Source organism: Pan troglodytes, chromosome 12, assembly GCF_028858775.2.
Source record: "Pan troglodytes isolate AG18354 chromosome 12, NHGRI_mPanTro3-v2.0_pri, whole genome shotgun sequence".
Classification (NCBI taxonomy): domain Eukaryota; kingdom Metazoa; phylum Chordata; class Mammalia; order Primates; family Hominidae; genus Pan; species Pan troglodytes.
In genome coordinates, this window is record NC_072410.2 from 74,190,604 (window position 1) to 74,217,558 (window position 26,955).

At 39.9% G+C, this 26,955-nt stretch overlaps 1 protein-coding gene across 8 annotated transcripts in view; it reads right to left on the reverse strand.

Moving 5' to 3' along the window:
- Positions 1 to 26,955, reverse strand: part of PPP1R21 (protein phosphatase 1 regulatory subunit 21) — a 74,595-nt gene that overhangs the window by 32,635 nt on the left and 15,005 nt on the right. For all 8 annotated transcript variants that reach the window (XM_001151227.5, XM_001151290.7, XM_016948507.4 and 5 more), the window contains exons 4-13: positions 24,302 to 24,403; positions 22,590 to 22,754; positions 22,355 to 22,413; positions 21,264 to 21,358; positions 17,508 to 17,560; positions 16,855 to 17,004; positions 11,526 to 11,627; positions 11,347 to 11,435; positions 7,827 to 7,963; positions 2,626 to 2,718 (exon numbers count right to left, since the gene is read on the reverse strand). In XM_001151227.5, the coding sequence (XP_001151227.1) occupies positions 2,626 to 2,718; positions 7,827 to 7,963; positions 11,347 to 11,435; positions 11,526 to 11,627; positions 16,855 to 17,004; positions 17,508 to 17,560; positions 21,264 to 21,358; positions 22,355 to 22,413; positions 22,590 to 22,754; positions 24,302 to 24,403 (1,045 nt within the window). The remainder of the gene's footprint in view (positions 1 to 2,625; positions 2,719 to 7,826; positions 7,964 to 11,346; positions 11,436 to 11,525; positions 11,628 to 16,854; positions 17,005 to 17,507; positions 17,561 to 21,263; positions 21,359 to 22,354; positions 22,414 to 22,589; positions 22,755 to 24,301; positions 24,404 to 26,955) is intronic.

The window sequence follows — 26,955 nt, forward strand, 5'->3', positions numbered from 1 at the left end:
TTATTTTAAATGCTAATCTGCCATGTAACTTCTGGCTGACCCTGAATCTGGGAATACCTCCAAAATGTCTAGTTGATATATTACTCTTTATATAAAAACATGTATTCACAGTAAGTTTCCTTCAAAACAACCCTTGATACTGTTATAAAAAATCATAGGCTGTGATGCTATACCCACTTACACATTCCTTCCAGAGCACATGTACTTTTCCCTCAAGATATAAGCTCTGGGTCTGGGAGGTTGCAGTACTAAGACCTTCCTGTCTTTTGACTGCCCCAAGACCATTCTTCTGTCTATAAGATACCACAACAAATCACCCTATACCAACAAAGTGGATTTGTCTGCCTCCTTCTTTGGTTTCTCAGCTCCTTTAACATTTGGAGGTGACTTTACATATACTCCTCTTTTACAAAACAAAATGCCACTTGTTAAATAATTGAGTCACTCCCGTTTTAATTCCATGTAGGATACATATTTTTATAAATCCCTCTGTTTACACTGAGACCAACCCATCAACCAATAGATTAAGAATCCTTTATCCAAAAAGCTTAGGACCAGCAGTGTTTTGGACTTCAGATTTCTTCAGATTTTGGAATATTTGCATATACATAAGAAGGTATCTTGGGGACAGGATCCAAGTCTAAATAAGAAATTCATTTATGTTTCATATATACCTTATACATATAGCCTGAAGGTAATTTTGTACGATACTTTTAATAATTTTGTGCATGAAACTAAGTTTTGACTGCAACTTTATCATGTCACGTGAGGGCAAGTGTGGAATTTTCCACTTATGGTGTCATGATGGCACTTGAAAAGCTTAAGATTTTGAAGCATTTTGGATTTCAGATTACCGTATTAAGAATGCTCAACCTGTATTAGCATAAGAAAATTTATTTTTTTTTATTTTATTGTTTCATTTTGTAGAGACAGGGTCTCCCTATGTTGCCCAGGCTAGTCTCAAATTCTTGGGCTCAAGTGATCTTCCCACTCAGCTTCCCAAAATGCTGGGATTATAAGCGTCAGCTATTGCACCCAGCCAGCAGAGGAAAAATTTTAAAACAAAACTAAAAAACTTGTAGCCACAGAGGTACTTGTGGTTTCAAACTGGTTCTAGGTTAAGTAAAGTTCTGGAAGAGAGGACTACGACTAAGTCTTAGCTACTCAAACCAAAAGCCGCACAGGAAAAAAGCACCATCTCTTGGATTTTTCTATAGACCAAACTAAATTCTGCAGGACTGGAGTTGAATATTGTTAACTGCCACCCATACTGCCTATACAAGTTGTGATTTCTGAAACCAAGGCTAATTCTGTAAGTACAGTGACTTTCAAAGTTCCTTATAATTGGGGCCAGGCCCAGTGGCTCACGCCTGTAGTCCCAGCACTTTGGGAGGCCACGGCAGGTGGGTCACCTGATGTCAGGAGTTCAAGACCAGCCTGGCCAACATGGCGAAACCCCATCTCTACTAAAAATACAAAAATTAGCCAGGCATGGTGGTGTGTACCTGTAATCCCAGCTACTTGGGAGGCTGAGGCAGAAGAATCACTTGAACCCAGGAGGCAAAGGCTGCAGTGAGCGGAGATCACACCACTGCACTCCAGCCTGGGCAATAAAGCGAAACTGAACCTCAGAAAAAATTATAAAGTTCCTTATAATTGAATACAAGCCACAGAAAGGCCCATACTCTAGACTGAATGGTAAACTGGTGCTTGGTAACACTGCTGAGACTAAGAATGAATCCCAGTGCCACAGATTAGGTCCCCCAATATATCCCTCTTATCCATGTTATGAAACACAGCTTTAGGTTTTTAAAAATTATTCTCTGTGCAATTAGTAATTGGTCACTAATTGTTAACTAAAAACAATGAATCATCCAGGCACCTGGACTATTTCCAATAGTCCTTAATAGATTGCTCCTGCCCCTCTCCTCCTTCCCCTGCTTTCCCTACCCCAACAGTCTCTAAAAGGAAAAGAAAGGGAAAAAAAACCTAGAAGCAACTGCAAAGTTGTAGATTAGTCAGGACTCAGAATCACACACTAAGAAGCATATGAAATGCTTTAAAAGGTTCCCCTCGGCCTTTCAGCAGACTACATTTTTAGGAGCACAGATGCAATTGAAAACTGACCAAAATGCAAAACCAGACTTTCATTTCTTAAGGCTATGCCCAACAAGACAGGACTTTAAAAGGCATTTAAAATATTAAAATGCACAGGATGGTGGAAAGTTAGTGTATTCCTTCTGGGGACTTGAAGCCTTGGTTTCCTCAATTCCTTTGTGCTTGGGCTCTAAGAAGCGCAACGTATTTTGCAAAAGGCCTCTGAATAGCATGTCTGGTTTTGTACAATTCACACACCTGCCTAAAGTCAGTGTAACATATTTCTGGCTAAAGTACTGTACACAAGGACTGTACACAAGGATTACTCTTCAGCACTTTGTTTACCTCCAGAAATAAAACAGATGGGAAAAGCAGAAGGCAGTGAGCTGTGCACTCAACATAAGCCAAATGCTAATAAGCCTTTATCTGGGGTCTATTACCCTTGGCAGTGTTTGTTTAAATCTTATTCAGGCAGATCGAAGAAAGTGGGGCAAAGGTTTTAAGCTTACGTTCTTTTTCAAGGCCTACCTTTCATAACGTCATGAAATCCATGCAGAGCAGCACCAACATTTGTTAACACAGAACTGTAGTTTGTCCGAAGGAGTCCATCTGGCTCTGTACCTAGGAAATCAAAATCACAAATCTAAGCATTTTCCTGAAAAATGGACTGCCCATTGTATCCCTCTACTTTTGGGAAGATAGAGAATGAAGATTGGTTGTAATGTGCTAGAAATAATGGCTCTTAAAATCTTGGCAGATACATTCACACATAATGGTGATACACATAAGCACATCTAAATGATTTGCATCTCCTATGTCCACAAATATTTTTTAATGGTTGAGAAACAAAATTCAGTTGTTAAGCAGGATTAAGTCTGTCATGATTCTTTGTAAAACGAAAGTCTTTGTGAATGTTTACCTTGTTATTATATAATGCATTTTTCATTCCCTACACATTATTTGCTGAACATCGCTAAAACACTCTTACCCAAATATCACAGAGTTCTGCTTCTGCCATGTCAGCATGAGGAGCTCTGTGGACCTGCTTGCCCTCTGCAAAACTGGTAAAATTTGCAAAAAGGACAATCACTTAAAGTCTCTGGAGACGGTTCTAAGGGCAACACAGCACATGATTTACTCAAGAAAATCTGTAATAACTCAGTAATAACAGTGAGAGGCTACGGTATTTAAACCAAGAATCACTACCTCCCTCCCACAACTCAGGGAGACAGAAATTCCATTCCCAATAGGTATAGCCAAGAACACGGGACTTCGTCTCTCCCAACTCCTAAAGAGGTCTGGATTTCTCCTCTTGCTCCCAGCTACCTGTTGCTGAAGCTAAATTCTGAGCAAGTGTGGACAGAGGCGGGGAACGTTCCCCTTCTTTCACCCAGCCCCTACTCCTAAGATGGAGGCTCTACCTTGGGCATGGTGCTGCCAAGAAAAGTGGGGCCCTGATCACCCTTGCCCCAGCTCATCAACAGGAGTTCCACCCTGAAAAAGGCAGACCAAGGAGACCGGGGGCTGCTGCCTACCCCCTCCACTAAGTGCTCAGTTTCTAACAAGGGGGTGTCACTTAGAGAAAAGTATGACCACTGTCCCTAGCCCACAGAGATTTAGCCCAGGAGATAAGCAAGCCTTAAAACAAGAGCTCTTAATCTCTTCTTAAGGAACTGACTTAATTTCTAATACAGTGTGGAGAAGTTCAAGCCTAAGGGTGTACTCTAAAAAATTATGGCTGTGGTAAAAGCAATGAAGAAGAAATTGGTAGATTAGCGATATAAGTTAAACTGTGGGCTGCCTGGTTTACCAGAGAGAACAGGAAACAGAAATAGCTAAGAAGAGCCCTCCTGGGGTCAGAATGAAGCCCAAACACTGATCTCAAAAAACTCTACCTGCTAGGTGTACACTAGGTCTATAACTATACCCGTAAAAGAGCCCAAACTGAATTGATTCTCTGAATAGACAATTGATGCCCCACGACATTTTGAAAATGAGAGCAATCAATCAGCAATCAGCGGAGCTTAAACCTGGGTGTGATCAGTGAAAGAGACAGTGAAGGAGAGCTCTGCCACCATTGTCATCTCAGGGTGACTGTATGCATGCCCAAGGCTGAATCCTTGAGAAGCAACATCATGGCACAAAACTTACATGCTAAAAACTAGAAGATGTGTTTAAAGAAATTAAAGAGCTACATAAATGGAAAAACATACTATGTTCATGAATCAGATGACTAAGCTTAGATGGCAATACTCCCTGTATTAATTTCCTAGTGCTGCTGTAATGAAGTACCACAAACAAGGTGGCTTAACACAACAGAAATTTATTTTCTCACAGTTCTAGAGGCCAGAAGTCCAAAATCAAGGTGTTGGCAGGGTCACACTCTCCCCAAAGGCCCTAAGGGAGAATTCTTCCTTGCCTCTTCCAGCTTCTGTTGGCCCTAGGTGTTACTTGCCTGTGGCAGCATAACTCCAATCCCTGCATCTGTCTTCATATGGCCTTCCCCCTTGTGTCTCTGTCTCCAGATTCTGTGTGTCTCTGTCTCGAAATCTCTCTCTCCTTATAAGGATCCCATTCATTGGATTTAGGACTCTCTTTAATCCAGTATGACCTCATCTTAATTTGATGACATCTGCAGAGATCCCATCTCCACAGGAGATCACACATACAGGTACTGACAGTTAGAATTTCACATATTATTTTGGGGGACACAATTCAACTCACAACCCTCTCCAAAATGATCTACAAGTTCAATGCAATCCCTATCAGAATCCCAACTGACTTCTTTGTAGACATCAACACAAGCTGATTCTAAAATTCATACGGGATTGCAAGGGACCTCAAATAACCAAAACAATCTTGAAAAAAAAAAAAAAAAACAAAGTAGGAGGGCTCACGCTTCCTGATCTCAAAATTTGCTATAAAGCAACAATCATCAAGATATTATGGTACTGGTGTGGACAGATCAATGAAATAGACCTGAGAATCCAGAAATAAATCCATATATCTACAGTCAACTGATTCTCCACAAGGGTACCCAGACCATTCAATAAGGAAAGAATAGGCTTTTCAGCAAATGGTGCAGGGACAACTGCATAGGCACAGGCACCATATACAAAAATTAAAATGAGGTTGGGTGTGGTGGCTTATGCCTGTAATCCCAGCATTTTGGGAGGCCGAGATGGGCAGATCACCTGAGGCTAGGAGTTCGAGACCAGCCTGGCCAACATGGTGAGACCCCCATCTCTACTAAAAAATGCAAAAATTAGCCAAGTGCAGTGGCGCACACCCGTAGTCCCAGCTACTCGGGAGGCTGAAGCAGGAGATCACTTAAATCCGGGAGGCAGTTTGCAGGGAGCTGAGAGTGTGACACTGCACTCCAGACTGGGTGATAGAGTGAGACTCTGTCTAAAAAAAAAAAAAAAAAAAAAAATTAATTCAAAATTAATCATAAACCTAAGTGTAAGTAAGAGTTAAAACTATAAAACGCTTAGAAGAAAACATAGGGTAAGTCTTCATAACCTCAGATTTGACAGCAGATTCTTAGATATGACATCAAAAGCATCAGCAACAACAACAACAAAAATGGGAAACTGGACTTCATCAAAATTGAACATTTTTGTTCCTCAAAGGACACTATCAAGAAAGTTAAAAGACAACCTATAAAATGGAAGAAAATATTGCAAATCATATATCCAATAAGCGACTTGTATGTATAATACATAAAGAACTCTTACAACTCAATAATAAACAGACAACCTAACTGAAAAATGGAGAAAAGATCTCAATAAATATTTCTCCAAGAAGATATACAAATGGCCAGTAAGTACATTAAAAGATAGTCAACATCACTCGCAATCAGGAAAACGCAAGTAAAAACTACAATGAGATACCAGTTAATACCCACCAGAATAGCTAAAAATCAAAAAACCAAGTAATAACACTGAAGAGGACGTGGAGAAATTAGAACCCTCATACACTGCTAGTAGGAATGTAAAATGGTACAGCACTTTGTAAAACACTCCAGCAGCTCCTCAAACAGTTAAGCAGAGTTGCCACATGACCCAGGAATTCCATTCCTAGGTATACACCCCAAAGAAATGAAAAGAGATGTCTACAAAGAAACTTGTACATGAATGTCAATAGCATCATTATTCGTAATAGCCAAAAGGTAGAAACAACCCAAATGTCCACTACATGACAAACGGGTAAGTAAAATGTGATACATCCATAAAATATAATATCATTCTGCAATAAAAATTGAGTAATTATACATGCTACAACTTTTATGAATCTTAAAAAGCATGATGCTAAGTGAAAGAAGTCAGAAAAGACCACATACCATATTATTCCATTTAAATGAAATGGGTAGAATTGGCAAATATATAGCCAGAATGTAAATTACTAGGGTTTACGGGCTAGGGAGGGGTGGAACAGGGGAATAGGAGGGCAATAGCTAAAATACACAGGGTTTCTTCTATGGGTGATAAAAGTGTTCCAAAATTAACTGTAGTGACAATGCACATTCCTGTGAATATACTAAAAACCACTGAATTGTAAACTTTAATTAATACATTGTATGGTATATAAATTATACCACAATAATGCTGTTAAAAAAAACCATAGTACCAGAAAAATTACGGCATTCTTAAAAATGTCATTTAAAATGAGGTCCATTCAGTTACCCAAAAATACTTTTTTTTTTTTGAGACAGTTTCGCTATTGCTGCCCAGGCTGGAGCGCAATGGCACGATCTCAGCTCACTGCATCCTCTGCCTCCCAGGCTCACGCGATTCTCCTGCCTCACCCTCCCAAGTAGCTGGGATTACAGGCACGCACCACCACACCCAGCTGATTTTGTATTTTTAGTAGAGATGAGGTTTCTCCATGTCACTCAGGCTGGTCTCGAACTTCCAACCTCAGGTCATCTGCCCACCTCAGCCTCTCAAAGTGCTGGGATTACAGGCGTGAGCCACCGTGCCCGGCCCTGAAAATACTTTTTTTGAAGTTAGGCCAAAGGGGAACAAATGGCATTTTTACTACTAAAGCTCCCCTATGCTACTTGTTGGAAAGCTGCTACAAATTCTTATCATGTGTTCCTTTCCATACAAAAAACAGGAAGGAAGGGAAAGGAATATTTAATGCATGCTCAATGCCTGATATTTTACATAATTTATTTTTATTACTTATTTATTTCAGAAGCAGTGTTGCTTTGTCACCCAGGCTGGAGTGCAGTGGTGTGATCATAGCTCACTGCAGCCTTAACCTCCTTGGCTCAAGTGATCCTCCCACCTCAGCCTCCAGAGTAGCTGGGACTACAGGGAAGTGCTGCCACATCTGGATAATTTTTAAATTTTTTGTAGAGATGGGGTCTCCCTATGCTGCCCAGGATGGTCTTGAACTCCTGACCTCAAGCAATCCTCCCACCTCAGCCTCCCAACGTGCTGGGATGACAGGTGTGAGTCACCCAGCCTGGCCATACGTTCTTAATTTAACTCAATAATCACAACATTTAACTCCATTATATAAATAGAAAACCAGAAGTCCAGAGAGGTCAAGAGCTTTGCCCAAGGTCATAAATGTATAAGGGGCTAGAGAATTTGAATTCAAGTTTTCCTGATGCCAGATCCTATGCTCCTCTCACTCTACTTAGCTAAACCATCTCCCTTTTCCAGCTTCTTGTACTCTTAAGTCCTTGAAGTTGACCCCTAAGCAACAAACATACTTACTTGGCAAGGCAAGAAGAGCTATGTAAGTCTGCAGCTTCTCAAACACAGCTGTCATTTTTTTCATGTCCTGGGACAGCTCTAGATTCCTGGCTCTTAACGCAGATGTGCAAAGAGAGGATTCACATTCTTCTTCTAAACTAGGAATAGGCAGATTTTTAAGAAGTGAGCATCCCAAACGATTTTCAATTAGCTATTAGCAGCCAACCAAGTTCTCAAATAACTATATCCAAAGAGAGATATTGCAGAAAAAAGAATTTGATCTCATTTGCATGGCTCCATTTTTTTACATCATGATACATACACTGCTTGCTGCAAATACCAATTGAATATAAGATGATTAAATGGAATAACAGATAAAGGCATATGTCCATTATCTTTCCATCCTGAGAGCAACACAAAACATTAGAATATTTCTGATTTTCTTTTTCTTTTTTGTTTGAGACGGAGTCTCTCACTGTCGCCAGGTTCGAGTACAGTGGTGCAATCTCGGCTCACTGTAACCTCCGCATCCCAGGTTCAAGCCATTCTCGTGCCTCAGCCTCCTGAGTTGCTGGGATTACAGGCACCCACCACCACGCCCGGCTAATTTTTGTACTTTCAGTAGAGACAAGGTTTCACTGTGTTGGTCAGGCTGGTCTCGAACTCCTGACCTCGGGTGATCCGCCTGCCTCAGCTTCCCAAAGTGCTGGGATTACAGGCATGAACCACCACGCCCGGCCATATTTTTAAATATTCTAAATGTTAAAAATCATTAAAATATTTACAGGAAAAAATTTTCACAGACTAAATTCCTAAAGAAAATGAATTAAACAGGAACTGGTATTATTAACACTGACACCAGCAAGAGAATCTAGAAAATCTTTTCCAGTACACATAGTTTTTCCAAAGCCAAACAGATTTACAATCTAGAGGCTCAAATTTAAAAGTAAACGCTTAACATTCATAAAATGCATTTTACCATTTTTAATTTTAAATAGTTACTTGGGAAAACTTAATTACAAGGTTTTTAAAAAATGTAGTGTCTTAACTATTCATTTTGAAATGTGGAGGCAATCAGGCAAAAAAAAAAGGTTTTTAGACAAAGCCAGAAAAGGTAGCATAGGAATCATAATCATTTCCATTCTCTCTCCATTGCAACTTCTCTTCTACTTTATTTATAGGAGACAGCTTCATTCCATTCTAAGCCCATTTACTACTAAACAACAGGTCATCTTGTCAATTAAAGTGGTATTTAAACCAATGCCCCCAAAATTGCTGAAAAATATTAATAACTCATGAAGCAGGGCTGAAAGCATATGGGACAGAACATTCCAAAAGTAGAAATCTTAGCTTAAGAAAGAATTCATCCAGTGTTTTACAAAACATAATCATGGAAAAAATGAAGCAAGATAAAATTCATAACTCTTTCAAGTAGTAAATACTTGTGCAATGGTTCTTAAACAGATTCTTCTTAAACATAAGCCAAATCAAAGTTCCATTCTACTTTAATGTTAAACTTCTAGAGTCGATTTTCAAAAAATCTTTATACAGAACTATAACATATAACGATCTAAAATAAAACTATAAGTTCATAATAATTAGTTTAAGCCATAATTATCTGATTCCCAGTATTTCCTAATATCCTATCATATGCACAAATCACAGAATTTTGTTACTGAAATATCTTGTAAGGATAGAATTAGGAAAGAAGATGTCTCTTAATATATATTAATTTTTTTAATAATAAAATTGTATATTTCTTAAATGCCAAACTTACTACTTTAGTTTTACAAGGACTTATAATTACTTATATATTCTTTTCTTTTTTTTTTTTTTAAGAGACAGGGACTCTATCACCCAGGCTGATATAATTACTTATATATTCTTTTCTTTTTTTTTTTTTTTAAGAGACAGGGACTCTATCACCCAGGCTGATATAATTACTTATATATTCTTTTCTTTTTTTTTTTTTTAAGAGACAGGAACTCTATCACCCAGGCTGCAGTAACAGCTCACTGCAGCCTCAAACTGCTGGGCTCAAGTGATTCTTCCATCTCAGCCTCCTAAGTAGCTAGGACTACAGGCACAGGCCACCACCTCCAGCTAGTTTTCTTTTTATTTTCAGTAGAGACAGGTCTCCCTATGCTGCCCAGGCTGTTCTCGAATTCCTGGCCTCAAGTGATCTTCCCGCCTCGACCTCACAAGGTATTGGGATTACAGGCATGTGCCACCATGCCTGGCCTACTTTCAGTATCTGTAAGTAATTAACCTTTTTTTTTTTGAGACGGAGTCTCACTCTGTTGCCCAGGCTGGAGTGCAGTGATGTGACCTTGGCTCACTGCAACCTCCGCCTCCCAGGTTCAAGTGATTCTCCTGCCTCAGCCTCCCAAGTAGCTGGGACTACAGGCATGCAGCACCACGCCCGGCTAATTTTTGTATTTTTAGTAGAAACAGGGTTTTGCCATGTTGGCAAGGCTGATCTGAAACTCCTGACCTCAGGTGATCCACCCTCTTTGGCCTCCCAAAGTGCTGGGACTACAGGCATGAGCCACCGCACTTGGCCAACCTACTTATTTTCTAAATTTTATTTTACTGTAAAATATTATTTCTCTCATGTTCCAGTTGTATTGTTCTTTGATTTTTTTTTTTTTTTTTTTTTTTTTTTTTTTGAGATGGAGTCTCGCTCTGTTGCCTAGGCTGGAGTGCAATGGCGCCATCTTGGCTCACTGCAACCTCCGCCTCCCGGGTTCGAGCGATTCTCCTGCCTCAGCCTCCCAAGTAGCTGGGACTATAGGGATGCACCACAACGCCCGGCTAATTTTTGTATTTTTAGAAGAGGCGGGGTTTCACCAAGTTGGCCAGGCTGGTCTCGAACTCCTGGCCTCAAGTGATCCACCCACCTCAGCCTCCCAAAGTGCTGGGATTACAGGCGTGAGCCACTGCGCCCGGCCTTGATTTTTTTAAAAAAGGGCTAAACCTTAGAATGGAAAGATTTAAATGAAATAGGTGTCTTGGTAGTTGTAAACCAAAAGTATCAAAACTTACAAGCAATATTATCAAATTTCTAATAATACGTATTATTTTTTCTGCCCTTCTAGAAATATTTAAAGTAGAATATCAAAGGTTACTAAATGACGTATTCTGTAAGGGCTAGAGTAGATAAGGTTTTTAGTTTATAACAAGTCACTAATAACAAAAATAAGAAAATACACCATTTCAAAGAAACCTAAAATTTATAGATCCTAACGTAGAAGGAAACTATTATGAACACCCATCTAGGTGTTAACTGCAAAGGGATGATAATGGTAACCACAGTACAGAACAACTGAAAATCCGTAACTGACAGACTATAATTCAACTTTCTTAAATTTAAGTTAATGCTGCTCAACCATGCTTTTCCTTTTTCACGGAAGTCCAAATTAACTGTGAAGCAGAAAAGTCAGGCAGATCACAAGAGGCACATGTTAATATTTTATTAACGCCAGCCAGATCAGGTTACACCCACAATTCCCCAAGTTCCCTGGCCTCCGGGGGTAACTACCTTTTTAACTGATAGGGAAGAATCTTCCTAAGAAAACATATGTAGGAGGTTAAGTGTTCTGAAAAAGTTTTCAATTTCACAGTTGTCTCCTGGAAAAGAAAAATAATTTCAAGGTTAAAAGTGCTACTGGACAAAGAGGAGCTCCCAGTTTCCAGAAGTAAAACAAGGAAGAAAATTACCAAGACAGTCACAGTATCCTCAGTGATACTTTCAAATAAATGAAGCATTCCTTCCTCAAGAGGGCGGACATAGGACGCATTTTCATGAAGGTATTGTGAGAACTAAACAGGAGGGAAAGTATTGTGAATTAAATCACTGGAAAATAACAAACATCAACACATTTCTAAATGGACCCACCAAATTATAAACCTAAATTGTAAACCTGATAATGGCTCACTGCAGCCTCAAACTCCTGTGCTCAAGTTTTGGAAACTTTTATTGGAAATTTGGTTTAAAAGCTAAACACAGATGCTCCCCTCTAATAGTCCCAGATGATACCCCCAAGTCCCTATCCCATTCTAAATCAAAGAACTAGAAGAGGGGTGACACAATTAATAACCAGGCATCAGAGGAAATAGGGAGCGAATACTGCATTAGAACCTAGGACCAACAGGTCAGCCTCCCTGAACACCTGCTTCTCCATAGACGTCCCAGTATAAAAACAAACAAACAAAAAAGATTTGAAAATCAAGACTGTACGACAAAAATTTTTGTGTTATATACCCAATTTTTAAAAAACAAGCCTATTGAGGAAAGCTTATTTTTAATGTATACGATATTTGGTGTTAACAAATTCCAAGGATGTAATTATCAAAATGAGGATATAGAAACCTTTTTTTTTTTTTTTTTTTTGACACAGAGTTTCACTCTGTCCCCCAAGCTGGAGTGCAGTCGCGGGATCTTGGCTCACTGCAACCTCTGCCTCCCGGGTTCTCAAGCAATTCTCCTGCCTCCGCTTCCCAAGTAGTTGGGACTACAGATGCGCACCACTACGCCCAGCTAATTTTTGTATTTTTAGTAGAGACGGGGTTTCACCATGTTGGCCAGGCTGGTCTCGAACTCCTGACCTCAGGTGATCCACCCACCTCAGCCTCCCAAAGTGCTGGGATTACAGGTGTGAGCCAACATGCCCAGCTTAATAACTTTTTATAACTGTCACTGATAACCTTAATATTTACAAGGGACTAATTCAGTATGAAGAATAGCTTCAGAAAAAAATCCTATAGGCATTTAGAAAATTTATAGGCAAAAAGATTATTTTCATTTATTAAATATCTCAATTATCTAATGTTATATAATAGCTCAAATTTCAATTTCTCAGTATAGAAATGTAAGATCTCATTTTGCAGAAATGTGATTCAACTGACCCCATCCACTACAAACTACACAGACACATGGCTCTGGGTAACTTAATCTCTTTGGGCTTCAATCTTTAGAGCTGTATAATATAATGCACTCTAAGCTTATAAGTCTAAAGGTCTACTTTATGATGCTATGAACAAGTTTAAACACTCCAGTCATCTTTTAACAAATGGTTTCTGAATCTCCTTCAATAACACAGACTTATTAGAAAAATCACATAGGATCTTTTATAGGCCAAAGCACCAAAGTTAAAGTAATGAGAAATACATGAATTATTCGAAGTAATGAAATGACTCAAACAAATTAAGATTAATATATTTGATTCTCACTATGTGGGTATAACATGGCAACAAGCTAAAATAAAATTCCAATAATGGACAAAGAACCAGTATTGGATAGTATATTCTATCCAATACTGGTTAGCGCATATATATATATATATATATATATATATATATGCACACACACACACACACACACTATTCAAATATATTGATATGGTTTGGCTGTGTCCCCACCCAAATCTCAGCCTGAATTGTATCTCCCAGAATTCCTACATGTTGTGGGAGGTGTCCAGGGGGAGGTAATTGAATCATGGGGGCCAGTCTTTCCTGGGCTAGTCTCATGGTAGTGGATAAGTCTCACAAGATCTGACAGGTTTATCAGGGGTTTCCACTTTTGCTTCTTGCTCATTTTTCTCTTGCCGCTGCCATGTAAAAAGTGTCTTTTGCCTCCCGCCATGATTCTGAGGCCTCCCCAGCCATGTGGAACTACAAGCCCAATTAAATCTCTTTTTCTTCCCAGTCTCAGATACGTCTTTCAAGTCTTTATCAGCAGCGTGAAGACGGACTTATACATACATATACACACATACATATATACATACACACACAGACACACACACACACACACACACACATATATATATATACATACACACACACACACACACACATACATTTTTTTTCTTGAGACGGGGTCTCACTCTGTCGCCCAAGCTGGAATGAAGTGGCACAGTCTTGGCTCACTGCAACCTCTGCCTCCTGGCCTCAAGGGATCCTCCCACCTCAGCCCACCAAGTAGCTGGGACTACAGGTACAAGCCACCACATCTGGCTAATTTTTGTTTTTTTTTTGGTAGAGACGGGGTTTCACCATGTTGCCCAGGCTGGTCTTGAACTCCTGAGGTCAAGCGATCCACCCGCCTCAGCCTCCCAAAGTACTAGGATTACAGGTGAGAACTACTGTTTCTGGTCAGAAAATATTTTTTAATATTACAGGAAGTATAAAAGAAAGCATAACTACATTAAAATGTTGCAGTACTGTCTTCCCTATCCAGATCTTCTGAAAGCTTTTTCCCACAGTGATATTAAAGAACATTTCAAAGGGCCAATGTTTAATTTTTACAAACTTCAATAGATGTGTAGAGTCAGACCAAAACTGATGAAAGCCAAGCACCTAATGATGGCTTCCTATGTTTAAGACATAACGATGATGATCCTAAGAGCTAATCTTTATTGGGTGCTAGTATTACATGCCACGCGCTGTTTTTAGTGCTTTACATGTATTATCTTATTGAATCCTCAAATACGCTTACCTGTGAGGTAGGTATTCTATCTCCCATTTTAAAGATGAGAAAACGGAAGCGCAGAGAGAGTAAGTATATTTCCCAAGAGGACATAACTGAGAAAGTGGCAGAAATGGACTGGGAACCCAGGAAGTCTAACTCCTGAGTCCAAGTCTTTGCTGCACTAATAGGCACGTAGGGGACCCACAGACATAGACACTGTTCAGACCCTGAAAATACTACATGATGCACAGAAGAAGCAGGGAATAAGAATCAGGTTATGTAGGACGAATGGCATGACTCATATTTCAGACTGCCACATCATGAGGCACTTACAGCACACATGTATAGCAATTTCCCTCAATTTCCACCCTGTGAGAGTCAGCTTCTAAGATGGTTTCAATTGTCTCCACTTCCTGGTATTTTTGGTTTTTGTGTACTACCCTCTCACATTGTTTCAAGGTTGGTCTGGTCTGTGTGACCAATACGATACTGAAGAAGTGATGATATGTGACTACCTAGGCTATGTCAAAAGGCACTGTGGCTTCCACCTTGCTCTTAGATCGCTCGCTATGAGAAATGTAAGCTGCCATTTATGAGGACACTCAAAGAGCCAGGCAATAAGAAACTGAGGTTCCCAGCCAACTACTAGCACTAACTCACCAGGCATGTAAGTCGGCCACCTGGGATGCAAATCCCCCAGCTCCAGTGACATCCTGACTGAAACCTTATGAGAGATCATGAGCCAGCTAACTAGCCCCTCCATTCTTGACCCGCAGCAACTGTGAGATAGTAAATGTTTGTTGTTTTAAACTATGAAGTTTTGGGGTAATTTATTACATAGCAATACATAGCTAATATACTCACAACATTTATTTTATCCTTTTCGGTTAAATGAAATTTTGTAAGCTACCTTAAATTGTTTTTTAGAATTAGCAGGGGAGAAAAAAGGGAAAGAAAGAAGCAAAATCTAATGGCCCAAAAAAGGCACATGGATTGAAGAAAGTGACATTTAAACCCTGTTTGAACCTCACAAACCCTGAAAATGCCCCCCAAGCTCAACTGGATAAGCAGTGTGTCTCCCACTCCATAACTCAGCAGGAAGGAAAAAGGTCAACTATACCACACAGGTTGTTTTACTCCTAAACATGCCCAGTGATGAAAGTTACACTGTGAGTACAATCAGGGAGAGAAATGCCAGCAAATTAATTTTTCCGACAATAAAATGGCACTTTTATGTCACCCCCGATCAAAAAGCTATAGAGGCCTCAATCCTACAAACAAAGTGAAGGTCTATGTCTTGGCCTGCCCTTAGGGGCCTTTTAGAACCTGGAGCCATTTTTTCTCTTTCAACCTTCCTTTCCATTCCTCCCCTTCTGAGGACTTCACATTTCAGCCAAGACAGTTTGCTCATTATTCCCTCCCCATGCCTCACCCTGTTCCCAACCCCCACACTCCCTATGCTTTCCTGCTCCATGATTTTGTTCATGTCATTCTCTTCTGGGGGAAAAAGTGTATCCCACTTCTCTCCTCCTATTTAAACCTTGCTAATTTTTCAAGACCCATTCAAATCCCCAAAGAATCTTTCCCAGACATTACCACCTACAGTGACCTCCATTCCCCGGTGATCTCATACCACTTACTGGCCATACCACTCACTCGCTCACACTGAGGTCTTTTAAAAACTCCCCAAGGGCCAGGCACAGTGGCTTACACCTGTAATCCCAGCACTTTGGGAGGCTGAGGCAGGCAGATCACCTGAGGTCAGGAGTTCAAGACCAGCCTGGCCAACATGGCGAAACCCTGGCTCTACTAAAAATAGGGAAAAAAAAGAAAAAAAAAAATTAGCCAGTGTGGTGGTGCACGCCTGTAGTCCCAGCTAGTTGGGAAGCTGAGGTGGGAGGATCACTTGAGCCCAGGAAGCAGAGGCTGCAGTGAACCAAGATCACACCGCTGCACTCCAACCTGGGCAACAGAGCGAGACTCCACCTCAAAAAAAGAAAAAAAAAAAAACCTCCCTGATACGGTTTGGTTCTATGTCCCCATGCAAATCTCATCTTCTAGCTCCCACAGTTCCCAAACGTTATGGGAGGGACCCAGTGGGAGATGACTGAATGATGGGGGTGGGTCTTTCCCATGCTGTTCTCACAATAGTGAAAGGGTCTCACGAGATCTGATGGTTTTAAAAATGGGAGTTTCCCTCCACAAGCTCTCTTTTTGCCTGCCACCATCCACGAAACACATGACTTGCTCCTCTTTGCCTTGATTGTGAGGCCTCCCCAGCCATGTGGAGTCTAATAAACCTCTGTAAGTCTAATAAACCTCTTTCTTTTGTAAATTGCTCAGTCTCCGGTATGTCTTTATCAGCAGTGTGAAAACAGACTAATACACTTCCCTAGAATTTAATTTCTTAAGAATCTCTATTTTTGCCATATTTTATTTTGAGAGTAAAAACTATGATTTTTGGGTTTTTTCCATGTCCTTTGCAGTACTTGGATGGTGTACAGAAGAGGTCTAAAAACAAACAATATCTCCCTATTTTGTTCAGGGCAAATAAAATGTATCCTGAATTAAATTTACCTTCTGATTCAATGGAGATATAGTGTCAATGGCAGAATCAACAGGAAAAATTTGAATCCTCTGTTCTGTGTAGGTATGAAAGTTTAGAAGAGCCGTCACAAGATCCTGAACAAAAGCCAGGGCCTGCCCAGCAATATCTCGCATCTTCAGCTTTAAAATGAAAAATATACAGTTAAGGTCAACTCTCAAATTATTATCCTAAAAGAACTTTATTGAGTCTGATCTGGAGAAAACATTTGAATCCTAGTGTGATTATTCCTTACTTTAAATTCATCTGCTCCCACTTGAATTTTAATATTCCTATCTAAGTAAATTAGAAAGCCACCAGTTTGGCAAATACACCTCCTGCACTTAACCCAGACCACTTAAGTATAAGGTCTACCAACCCACAAAAAAGTATGGCTCAAAACATTAATGCATCTCATAATTTAGTTCTAATGTTATCAGACAAGAGAGATAGCAAAAATCTGTGTTACTTATGAATGCAATAAAAAGCAAGCTACATTTGAATAAATGTATGAGAAACACGTAAAGCAACAGTTAAATGCAATGACTGAATGCACTAAACAGAGGTCCAAACACAACTAATTCTTGTTTCTGGAAAGTTTGATGTATATATAACTGAAAATAAAAACATGTACTTCATCCTTTACCTGGTGTCTCCTATTGTGGAGTGGAACGTTCAGAGCGTTGTACTGACTATATTCTACAGAAGAAAAATAATGTACATTAAGTCTCTCATTTCACATATACTGGAAAATAACTGAAATGCAAAATAATGAATGCACTGAAGCAAAATCAACTTTACATAAGAATTTAAAATGATCAACAATACAGAATAATGGAATTTACATAGAATCAGCGGTTTCTCAGATAAAGTAATACTTCCCATCTTTTTTTAACTTCAGGCTTAAAAAAAACCCAAACAAATCCAGTGTTTCCATTTCTAAGAAATCATTTCAAATACTGCTTTCAGGCTTATCAAGACTACTTAGAAAGGCTCATGATGTTCTTGCTGTTTTCAGTCATTCTCCCTTCTAAAATAACCCTCCACAAAGCCGCCACGCTAATCAGCAAAAAATACCACTGTTTTCCTGACACTACATTACCGGAAAAATCTATCACTGTCTGCCACTGTGGATCCCAATGACTCAATCCTAACTTTCCTGGATGGCATCACTATCTTTCTCAGTCTTCCTCTCTACCCTGGTCTGTTACTAACCTCTGGCACCTTCCTCCTACCTAGCCATACCTCCTCAAACTCCTCCTTAATGAGCTGCATCTCTCCTCATCTCTACTCATCCCTTCAGCCACTCAAACCTGCCCTCTCTGCCCAGGTTCTCAGTCAGAATGACCCCAGTGCCAAAATACGATTCAGAATGTTCCTGTGGCATAGTCACCCAGTTCCCTTTTATGTCTCCATTGCTACTCACTGGGCTATACATTACCAGCTTGATCTCCCATCCACCAACACCTCTGGACACTTCTATCAGCCATCTTTCAGCCTTGCTTGTTTTGCTTCCCAGCCTGGTCCACTGTTTCAACAACGCTTTTGCTAACACGAATCCCGAGTAAGGTCCACTACAATTTACTCTGCCTAACTCCAGGGGGCTTCAACTCTACTCAGTAATCCACAGTTTCATTGCCGTGTGCCTATTTTATTTCCCATGGCATCTATCCCAAACCTTTTCTGTTTTAAGCTCCTAATACCATTCCTCCTCTCCTCTCCACTACCCAATGGATAGGATGGCCTCTCCCTACTCCACCAAGAAAATCACAGCCAAAGCAAAAGAGTTCTTACACTCCCCACCCTCCACCTCGGTCTACTGCTTGCATATCCTTTCCTCAGCTAACCGTCCTCCGGGGCCCTTCTGCTTCTGACCCCCTCAGGACCTTAGGACATAATCACTCCCTGCTTCTATCTTCAGTATCTCCTCATTACAAATAAAGCATTTGCTGCAGCTCATTTAACTCCTGTGTCCACAGTGAGTCTCTTCCATTACTTAATCACACTTAATTCTCTGCCCTGACTCCTGTCCCCAGCCTTTTCTTTCACTTTGCCCGTCTGTCAGGCTCTCATGCTTCTCCATTTCCTTCATTCCCACTGCTCAAAAAACAGCACTGCTCTGCCTATTTCCTCAGCACCCATTCACCTCAACTCCCTGTGCTGGCAATCTAGTGTCCACCTACACCCTGCACAGAAGCGCTCCTCGCAAAGTATACTAGTCCTCTCGAGGCCACAAAATCCAGTCACCAAACCCAGTCGCCTTGATGCATCACCCTCTGACCTCTCCACAGCAATGCGCAGAACTGACCTGCACCATCAGGTTGAAACTCCCTTCTCCAGCTTCTACCTCACCCCGTTTCCACAGCTCCCCTCTGCCTCCTGATCACTGGGATGGAGAACTCACCAAGGACCCTGCACAGGCCTGACTGCACTGTGCACCCACCACTCCCAACATGAGGGCTCCTCCAGCCCAATAGTGTTGACATCAGTTTCTCTCCCAAAGTCTAGTCTTTCATTTAGAAAGGCATACATCAGCAGTTATATAGATACATATGAACCCATCTGTCAGAACATTAAACAACAACAAAGTTAACCTCGTTGTCTCTCCCATAAACCTGCTCCTGTCTACCTCTTTTCTTTCGGTCAACTGCATCACCATCTTCCCCATGACTGCCTCTTTCTCCCTTGTCTCCTTGAAAGGACCAGTCTGCTCCCTCTCCTTCCACAAGATCTTCCACATCTCCCCAATCCAGGCTAAGCCTCCATAATAGTACGCCAAAACTATCATCACAATAGTCTTTGACTCCCTTGTCCCACTCCTAGGTAATCTACTCTCTGTTGCCAGATTAACCTTGTGAGTACACATATAGCAACATGATGTTCCCTGGCTCGAAAACTTCTCCAACAATCCCATGGCCTTATGAATTAAGTTCCCAGTCCTTAGACCAGAACACTAGGGTCCAGTCCCACCATACCTTTCAGAACTTACATGTCCTTGCCCTGCACATCCCACCCACCCTAAGCCTCCTGTCATACTGGATTACTGCTCCTGAGGGCATGATGACACCTTTTGTCCTATATACCATACTTCACGTAATTCCTTAGATTTTACCCTTATCTCTGCCCAATAAAACCTGCTCACATATCCAGGCCCAGCTCAAAGCACCCTTTTTCTGGGAAGGCTTCCCCACACCATGCCACCAGCAGTAACATGTCCTTCTCTGAAACCCCAGGAGGTTCTTTATGGCACAGTCTAGTTTATATTATTGACATTTCTACATCTATCTCTGCCTTACCAGGCTATAAACTGCTTGAGGTAGAAATTTTGACTTACCAATTTTTGCATCCCCTACGCTACTGACCTGTCTAGGCACTCAGCAAATGATCTTTAAATATTTCAGGACTAAAAGTAATAATCCACATGTGACAAGAAAGGGACCTAAAACAGGGTGACAACTAGTATTAGAAAAGGAAGGATAAATCCATGATTCAGAAGGAAATTATTAAAACCTAATGATTGAGACAAGGCTTAAAGGGAAAATGTAAAGCCACAGTTTCAAATCCAGTGAATCCAGTAGTATTTACATTAATGTAGAAGCTAGAAGCAGGTGTTATTTTCAAAGGGGAATTTAAATTTTTGATACAATAATGACATGGGCTGATTTTAATCTTAAATCAAACTGCTATTTTTCTTTTTTTTTCTTCCTCTTTTTTTAGGTCTTCCCTAAACAAATTTAGGGGAAGTAAAATATTAATTTCAATCATGTGATTACAGAAAAAGGAAATGTGCATCAATTTGAATGTAAGTTTCAAAATCCAAACAAGCAAATATTTTCTTTGCTTTTGAGGTTTTGACTTCTTACCTAAAGATTGCAAATTTGGCACCTATTACACATGTAAAGTAGTATTTTTTAACTTTTTGTTGTTCCTGGGAATGTAAATTATCAAACCATTCCCAGGGTGAATAGGAAGCAAGGCTTAACCAAGTTAGCTTCCTAGCTATTGCTGGGAATTGACCAAGGGGTAAGACATAATTTTAAGAAGATTTAACTCCCACCACCAAGCCTCATTTCCCCCACCCCAATCAACAATTTTTCTTGTACAAATATTCAACTATTTATGTGCAGGTTGTTTTTTACCTTGGAAAATGCTAAATACATGCAATCAAAAAATGTGGATTTGGGCTTCTTCCAAGAAGACCAGCTTTGGAGTAGTTATATGACAATTTAAAATCTTCCTGTTAAATATGATTACCACGGCTGATCAAATGAACAAAAAGAAAGCAATCTTCTGTTGGGCCAATTAAATTTTTTGCCCAAAAGATTAGAAATTACTTTAATTAGTTGGCTACCACAGAGAGATTCAAAGTTACAAATAATGGAAAACTGTACATAATACCTACTTGTATCATTAAAAGGTACTTTTTCATTGATGATTGATAAGGATTCCTCTAATCTACCTGACAAATCTTCATGAAGAGTCTTTAACTGTAATTGACTGCAAAAAAAAAAAAAGTACAAAACCACATTATCACCAATCATTGAGTGAATCCTCATTTATTTGTTACCTCAACAGCTGGTAGTAGGCTTCCAGAGAACTGCACCTGACATCTGGGATACTCTTGGCAGAGAGTTGTTAAAAGAGGAAGATAACAAAAACGCTAACCTGGCTTCTCAAGTCCCAGGGACTTCTGGAGAATGATGTGGAAGTTTGGAGGAATTTATCATGGTACGAGTGTCTTAGCCAACCTTACATTTATTTCCCCAAGCTCAAAGTAACCTTAGAAATAATATTTCCCCAAGCTCAAAGTAATCACAAATGTTCTCGTTACAACACCTAAGTATTCACTAGTATCACTATAGACTTTTTTAAAGTACATATTATATTAGCCTTCTTTTCCCCTTGAACTCAAAAGCTGATAATTTCTGCGTTTGGTTCAATTATGTACACATCTAAATCATGCATGTAATTCTAACGATGCAACAAAATCGATATGAGAAATTCACTTAGTTGATCCTATTAAAAACTAAAATATTATCAAATAAATGTTGGAGTATACCTTTACCATGCATTACTAATACTTTGATTTTAAGATTTACGTATCTCCAAATTAGATCGCATAACCTCTATTTTATTCAAAATGTACCATTAAAAGATTGGCATGGTGATTATCAGTTTTCCTTCCTGGGACTATCAGAGGCCCCTTCTGTTTAGAGTAGTTTCAAACAGAAAGTCTCCAGTCTTCAGTGCAAGAGCTCCAGAACACGATCTGCCACAGCCCCAAACCCTTGCAGGCTGAGGACTAATACACAGGCCACTCTATCAAGAATGCTTAGGGCCCCGGAGATCCCAGAATTGAAAAGGACCCTGTAGATTACTCCCATTTTCTCCTTTTAAATGTAAGACAATTAAGACAGAGGAGCTGCTACAACCAAAACTCATGTCTTCTGAGTCTTGCTTCAGAACCCTCTTGGAATTCAAGTTTCCACATACCATTCTTCCGTTCGAAGTCGACATTCCTTGGCTTCCTTTTCTAGAGTCTGAGATTTCACCTGAATTTCAGAAGAAAAAGAAACACAGATGGCTCAGGCTACGACAGATAGGAGCACACTTAGTAAGACCCTGCAGGCAAAAGTCTCACCAGAAATGACTAACTCTAAGTGCACAGACAATTTATTAATACAAAAGCTGTAACTATTTTTTAGTGTGCTCTCACAATGGGGCTTACTTCTAGTTTAGCCTTGTCATTCTGCAGCTTCTCAATGGTTTCCATGTACTTCCGGGTGAGACCGTCAACCACAGCTTGGTGCTGGGCTGCTTCTGTCTCCAGAGTGGCCAGTCGACTCCTCAGCTCTGCTTCCACATGCTTGTGCTGCTCATCAGCTTCAAAAAACTAAAAAGAGAAGACCATTTTCTCTTCTCACAATATCCTAATATACATAAATGAGAAAAATAACAGCAGTGACTATTCACTGAGCAACTTCCACATGGTTCCATATGCTGACTATGTTAAACCCACACAGGCATTATCTCATTAAATCCTCACAGTATATCAGAAGTAGCTACTGTTATTCCTCTTTACAAATATGGAAACTCAAGCTTAAAAGAGTTACATAACTAGTCTAATGTCTCACAGCTAAAATATAGTAGAACTGAGATTTGAACACAGGAAACCTACTCCAAAGCTGCACGTCCTACCTCTCAGTCTCATGAATTTCTATTTTAAACAATGTCTGGCATACATAGAATTCAATTGATCAGAGTATAACTTTTCTACTAAGCTAACTTTCACATAAAATAATCAAAATTAAAACAGGTGTTATTCTTAAAACAGGTAAAGCTCTTTCCTGTAATTAGAGTCCAATACTAATAAAGAATTGTGAATACTTAGATATAAAATACACTGTGGTCAAAAACAACGTTTTCAAAGACTGAAAAGCGTGTCTGTTTGTGTGTGTGTGTGTGTGTTTCCTACCATTTGACCAAAAAAAAAATAAGTAAGGAGGTTATAGTTGGATACACTATACTATGAATCTTTTTTTTTTTTTTTTTTTTTTTTTTTTGAGACAGAGTCTCACTCTGTCGCCCAGGCTAGAGTGCTGTGGCTTGATCTCGGCTCACTGCAAGCTCCGCCTCCCGGGTTCACGCCTCCCGGGTTCACGCCATTCTCCTGCCTCAGCCTCCCAAGTAGCTGGGACTACAGGTGTCTACCACCATGCCTGGCTAATTTTTTGTATTTTTACTAGAGAAGGGGTTTCACCATGTTAGCCAGGATGGTCTCGATCTCCTGACCTCGTGATCCGCCCACCTTGGCCTCCCAAAGTGCTGGGATTACAGGTATGAGCCACTGCGCCCAGCCCACTATGAATCTTAGAATATGCTCAATGGTTTGGGGGCAGGCACTAACTTTTCAACATTCCATAAATATCTGAGTGCCTGACATAAGTAAGACACTGTCCTGGGACTAGGCATAGAAAACATACATGGTTCATACCCTCAGAGACCTTACAGTTTAACAGGGGTAGGGATAAAAACCAACTAAACATCAGTAAATTAAAAAACTAAACATCAGTTAAAAAAAAGAAAAAGGGAGGGGGAGGGAAAAAAGCAAACACCATTTATTGGTAAGCTCCCATTTAAATGATACATGTAATCACTTCCCATATAAAATGAATAATGCTCAGTATATTTCTGCACTGTTAAGTTATAAAGCTATTCTGCTGTCTTCTGAACAAATGCATATACTTCAAAGCACACATCCGCATTAAGACTGTGTGATATTTAAGAAATGAATAAGTGACAGTGACATATATACTTGAAGACCATAGAAGACATTAAAACACCCACGCAGACACAAAACACTCTATCTGCATTAGCTTTTCCACATTAACAGATCACAGACCCATTTTTTAATTCACATGGAAAAACAGATTTTCTCACTTGTATATGCAACCGTTCATTCTCTTCTATCTTCTTTTGCAGATCTTCATCAAAGACACTCTTCTGCTCTTGACTCAACTGAGAAGAAGATTCTCCACTTTTCTGATGGAAAGAATAAGTTATGTCCACATAACTTTCATCCTTTAGAGAAACATCCTAAGGTACACAGATTCTCTATCACCTTAGAAGCTTGTCTCTTCTACGTGTTCACCATTCTCAAACAATCCTGCAAAAGGTATACAGTTCATCATTTAACTTTTCCTATGTGACACAAGTTGAAACTGCAAATATTGTAAGGAGCAGGAAAGCTTTAAAAAGAGAGAGAAAAGAACAGATAAGGCTTACTATTCTTTGCAGATGAATTCAGGAGTAGTTCTGCTGGAGGACGGAGCAGACCTAGAAAGCTCCAGCAATATAAAATAAGCTCATAAATATCATTTCAATTTGATCTTTTGGTTTGGGAAATGAGAGTTATAGCAATTTCATGAGTAGGAGTTGTTAAACTCCATAAGAAATTGTAATAAATTCTGTAACAGCATCCACAAAGGTAAGTTTATACAAAAGTTCATATAAATTTCTAAGTTAAAAAAAATATAAAATAAAGCTATTATAAATAAATAGGAAAATTCTCAAAGATTATTTAAAAATCCCTTCCTTTAAATTTTTACTAATATGAACTCGTTCTACACAGAAGAATAGCACTATTTAAAACATCTAATAATGAGCATTTGTTTTCATGTAATACATAGAACTGAGAATATTCAAGGAACAGCCTAACAATGAAACTGTGTTCAAACATCAGTCACCACCCTTTCTCTGCTTTTTTTGTAGTCTCACTTCTCACTTAAAATGAACTCACCTACTAATCCAATTTGAATCAGTGATTTAAAAGCCCTTTGAAAATGGAGTAGCCATATAAAAAGAAATTAAATATCCATCATGTTTGGAAAACAAGAGGTGCATATGGAACACTGCAGAACGATGTATTCAGGGTCCTTAGTGCTTCCAAATTTGATGAGCTTTAATTAAAATTAATTCTCAATATTACACCCAAACCTCTGCTCAACAGTCCTAGGCAGGGATATTAAGAACCTGAAGAACATGTTTGAAGTTCAGATGACTATTCTCTCCCCAAGGGTCTTTCAGAATTTCCAGGGCATGTATCTTTTTTTTTTTTTTTTGAGAGGGAGTCTCACTCTGTCGCCCAGGCTGGAGTGCAATGGTGTGATCTCGGCTCACTGCAACCTCGGCTTCCTGGATTCAAGCAATTCTCCTGCCTCAGCCTCCCAAGTAGCTGGGATTACAGGCACATGCCACCATGCTGGGCTAATTTTTTGTATTTTTAGTAGAGACAGGGTTTCACCATGCTGGCCAGGCTGGTCTCCAACTCCTGACCTCCTGATCTGCCCGCCTCGGCCTCCCAAAGTGCTGGGATTACAGGCGTGAGCCACTGTGCCTGGCCTGGTATGTATATCTTGAAAAAGTTTCCCAAGTGATTCTAATACATAAGTGTTATATCCTCTCTGTTGCCTCCTTTATTTGAACACTAACACTCTAGCGAATGCTTCTATGTGGGGAAATGCATATGGGAAAACTATTAACATATAATTACGGCAACTACCCATTACATGGGAAATATGGCCCTAGGCACTTTTACATGATACCATAGAATCCTCACAACAAACCTGAAAGGCTCATTGTCACTTTGCTGATGGAGAAACTAAGATTACAAGGTTAAAAATTGTGCCGAAAGTCACAGATTTATTAAAGGCAACCAAAGAATTCAAGCCTGGGCTTAAATCTGAAGCCTGTGCTCTTCTGGCCATACTGCACTCCTTCAGAGTCACTGTGTGCCTTCTCCTTCCCTTCTACCCATTCTACTGTTACTGCCTCAATACATACATTTGTGGAGTGTTAGTCTATATACATACAAGACTTAAAGACTCAATCACTACTTCTACCCTTAAAAAAAAAAAAAAAAAAAAGAGCAGCAATCTCTTAATCACAATGTTCAAAAGTACCAGATTATCCACCTTAGAGCAATAAGAATCCCGCCTCACCATAAAAAACCATAAGGCAAAAAAACTCATCTCTAAATCTCAAGACAAGAACACCAAACTGGCCTCGTAAGAATAAATGCTAAGAAATTACATCTGCAGTAAACTTACAAACCTAAGGTGTAAGTGTTTCAACTGCTACTTTTTTTTTTTTTTTTTTTTTTGAGACAGTGTCTCACTCTGTCACCCAGGTCGGAGCGCAGTGGCCTGATCTCGGCTCGCTGCAAACTCTGCCTCCCAGGTTCACGCCATTCTCCTGCCTCAGCCCCCACCGAGCAGCTGGAACTACAGGCGCCTGCCACCACGCCCAGCTAATTTTTTCTATTTTTAGTAGAGACAAGGTTTCACCATGTTAGCCAGGATGGTCTCGATCTCCTGACCTCGTGATCTGCCCGCCTCAGCCTCCCAAAGTGCTGGGATTACAGGCGTGAGCCACCGCGCCCAGCCGCTACTTTCATATGAGTAGTAACGCTTTGACAATCTCCCTCATTTTATTTGCTCAACCTTGGATTAATGGCAACCTGGTATAACCAAAAGATGTCAACAATTTTAGCTAATATAAGATATTCCACTGTCTCTTCTCGGCCACTAAACCAA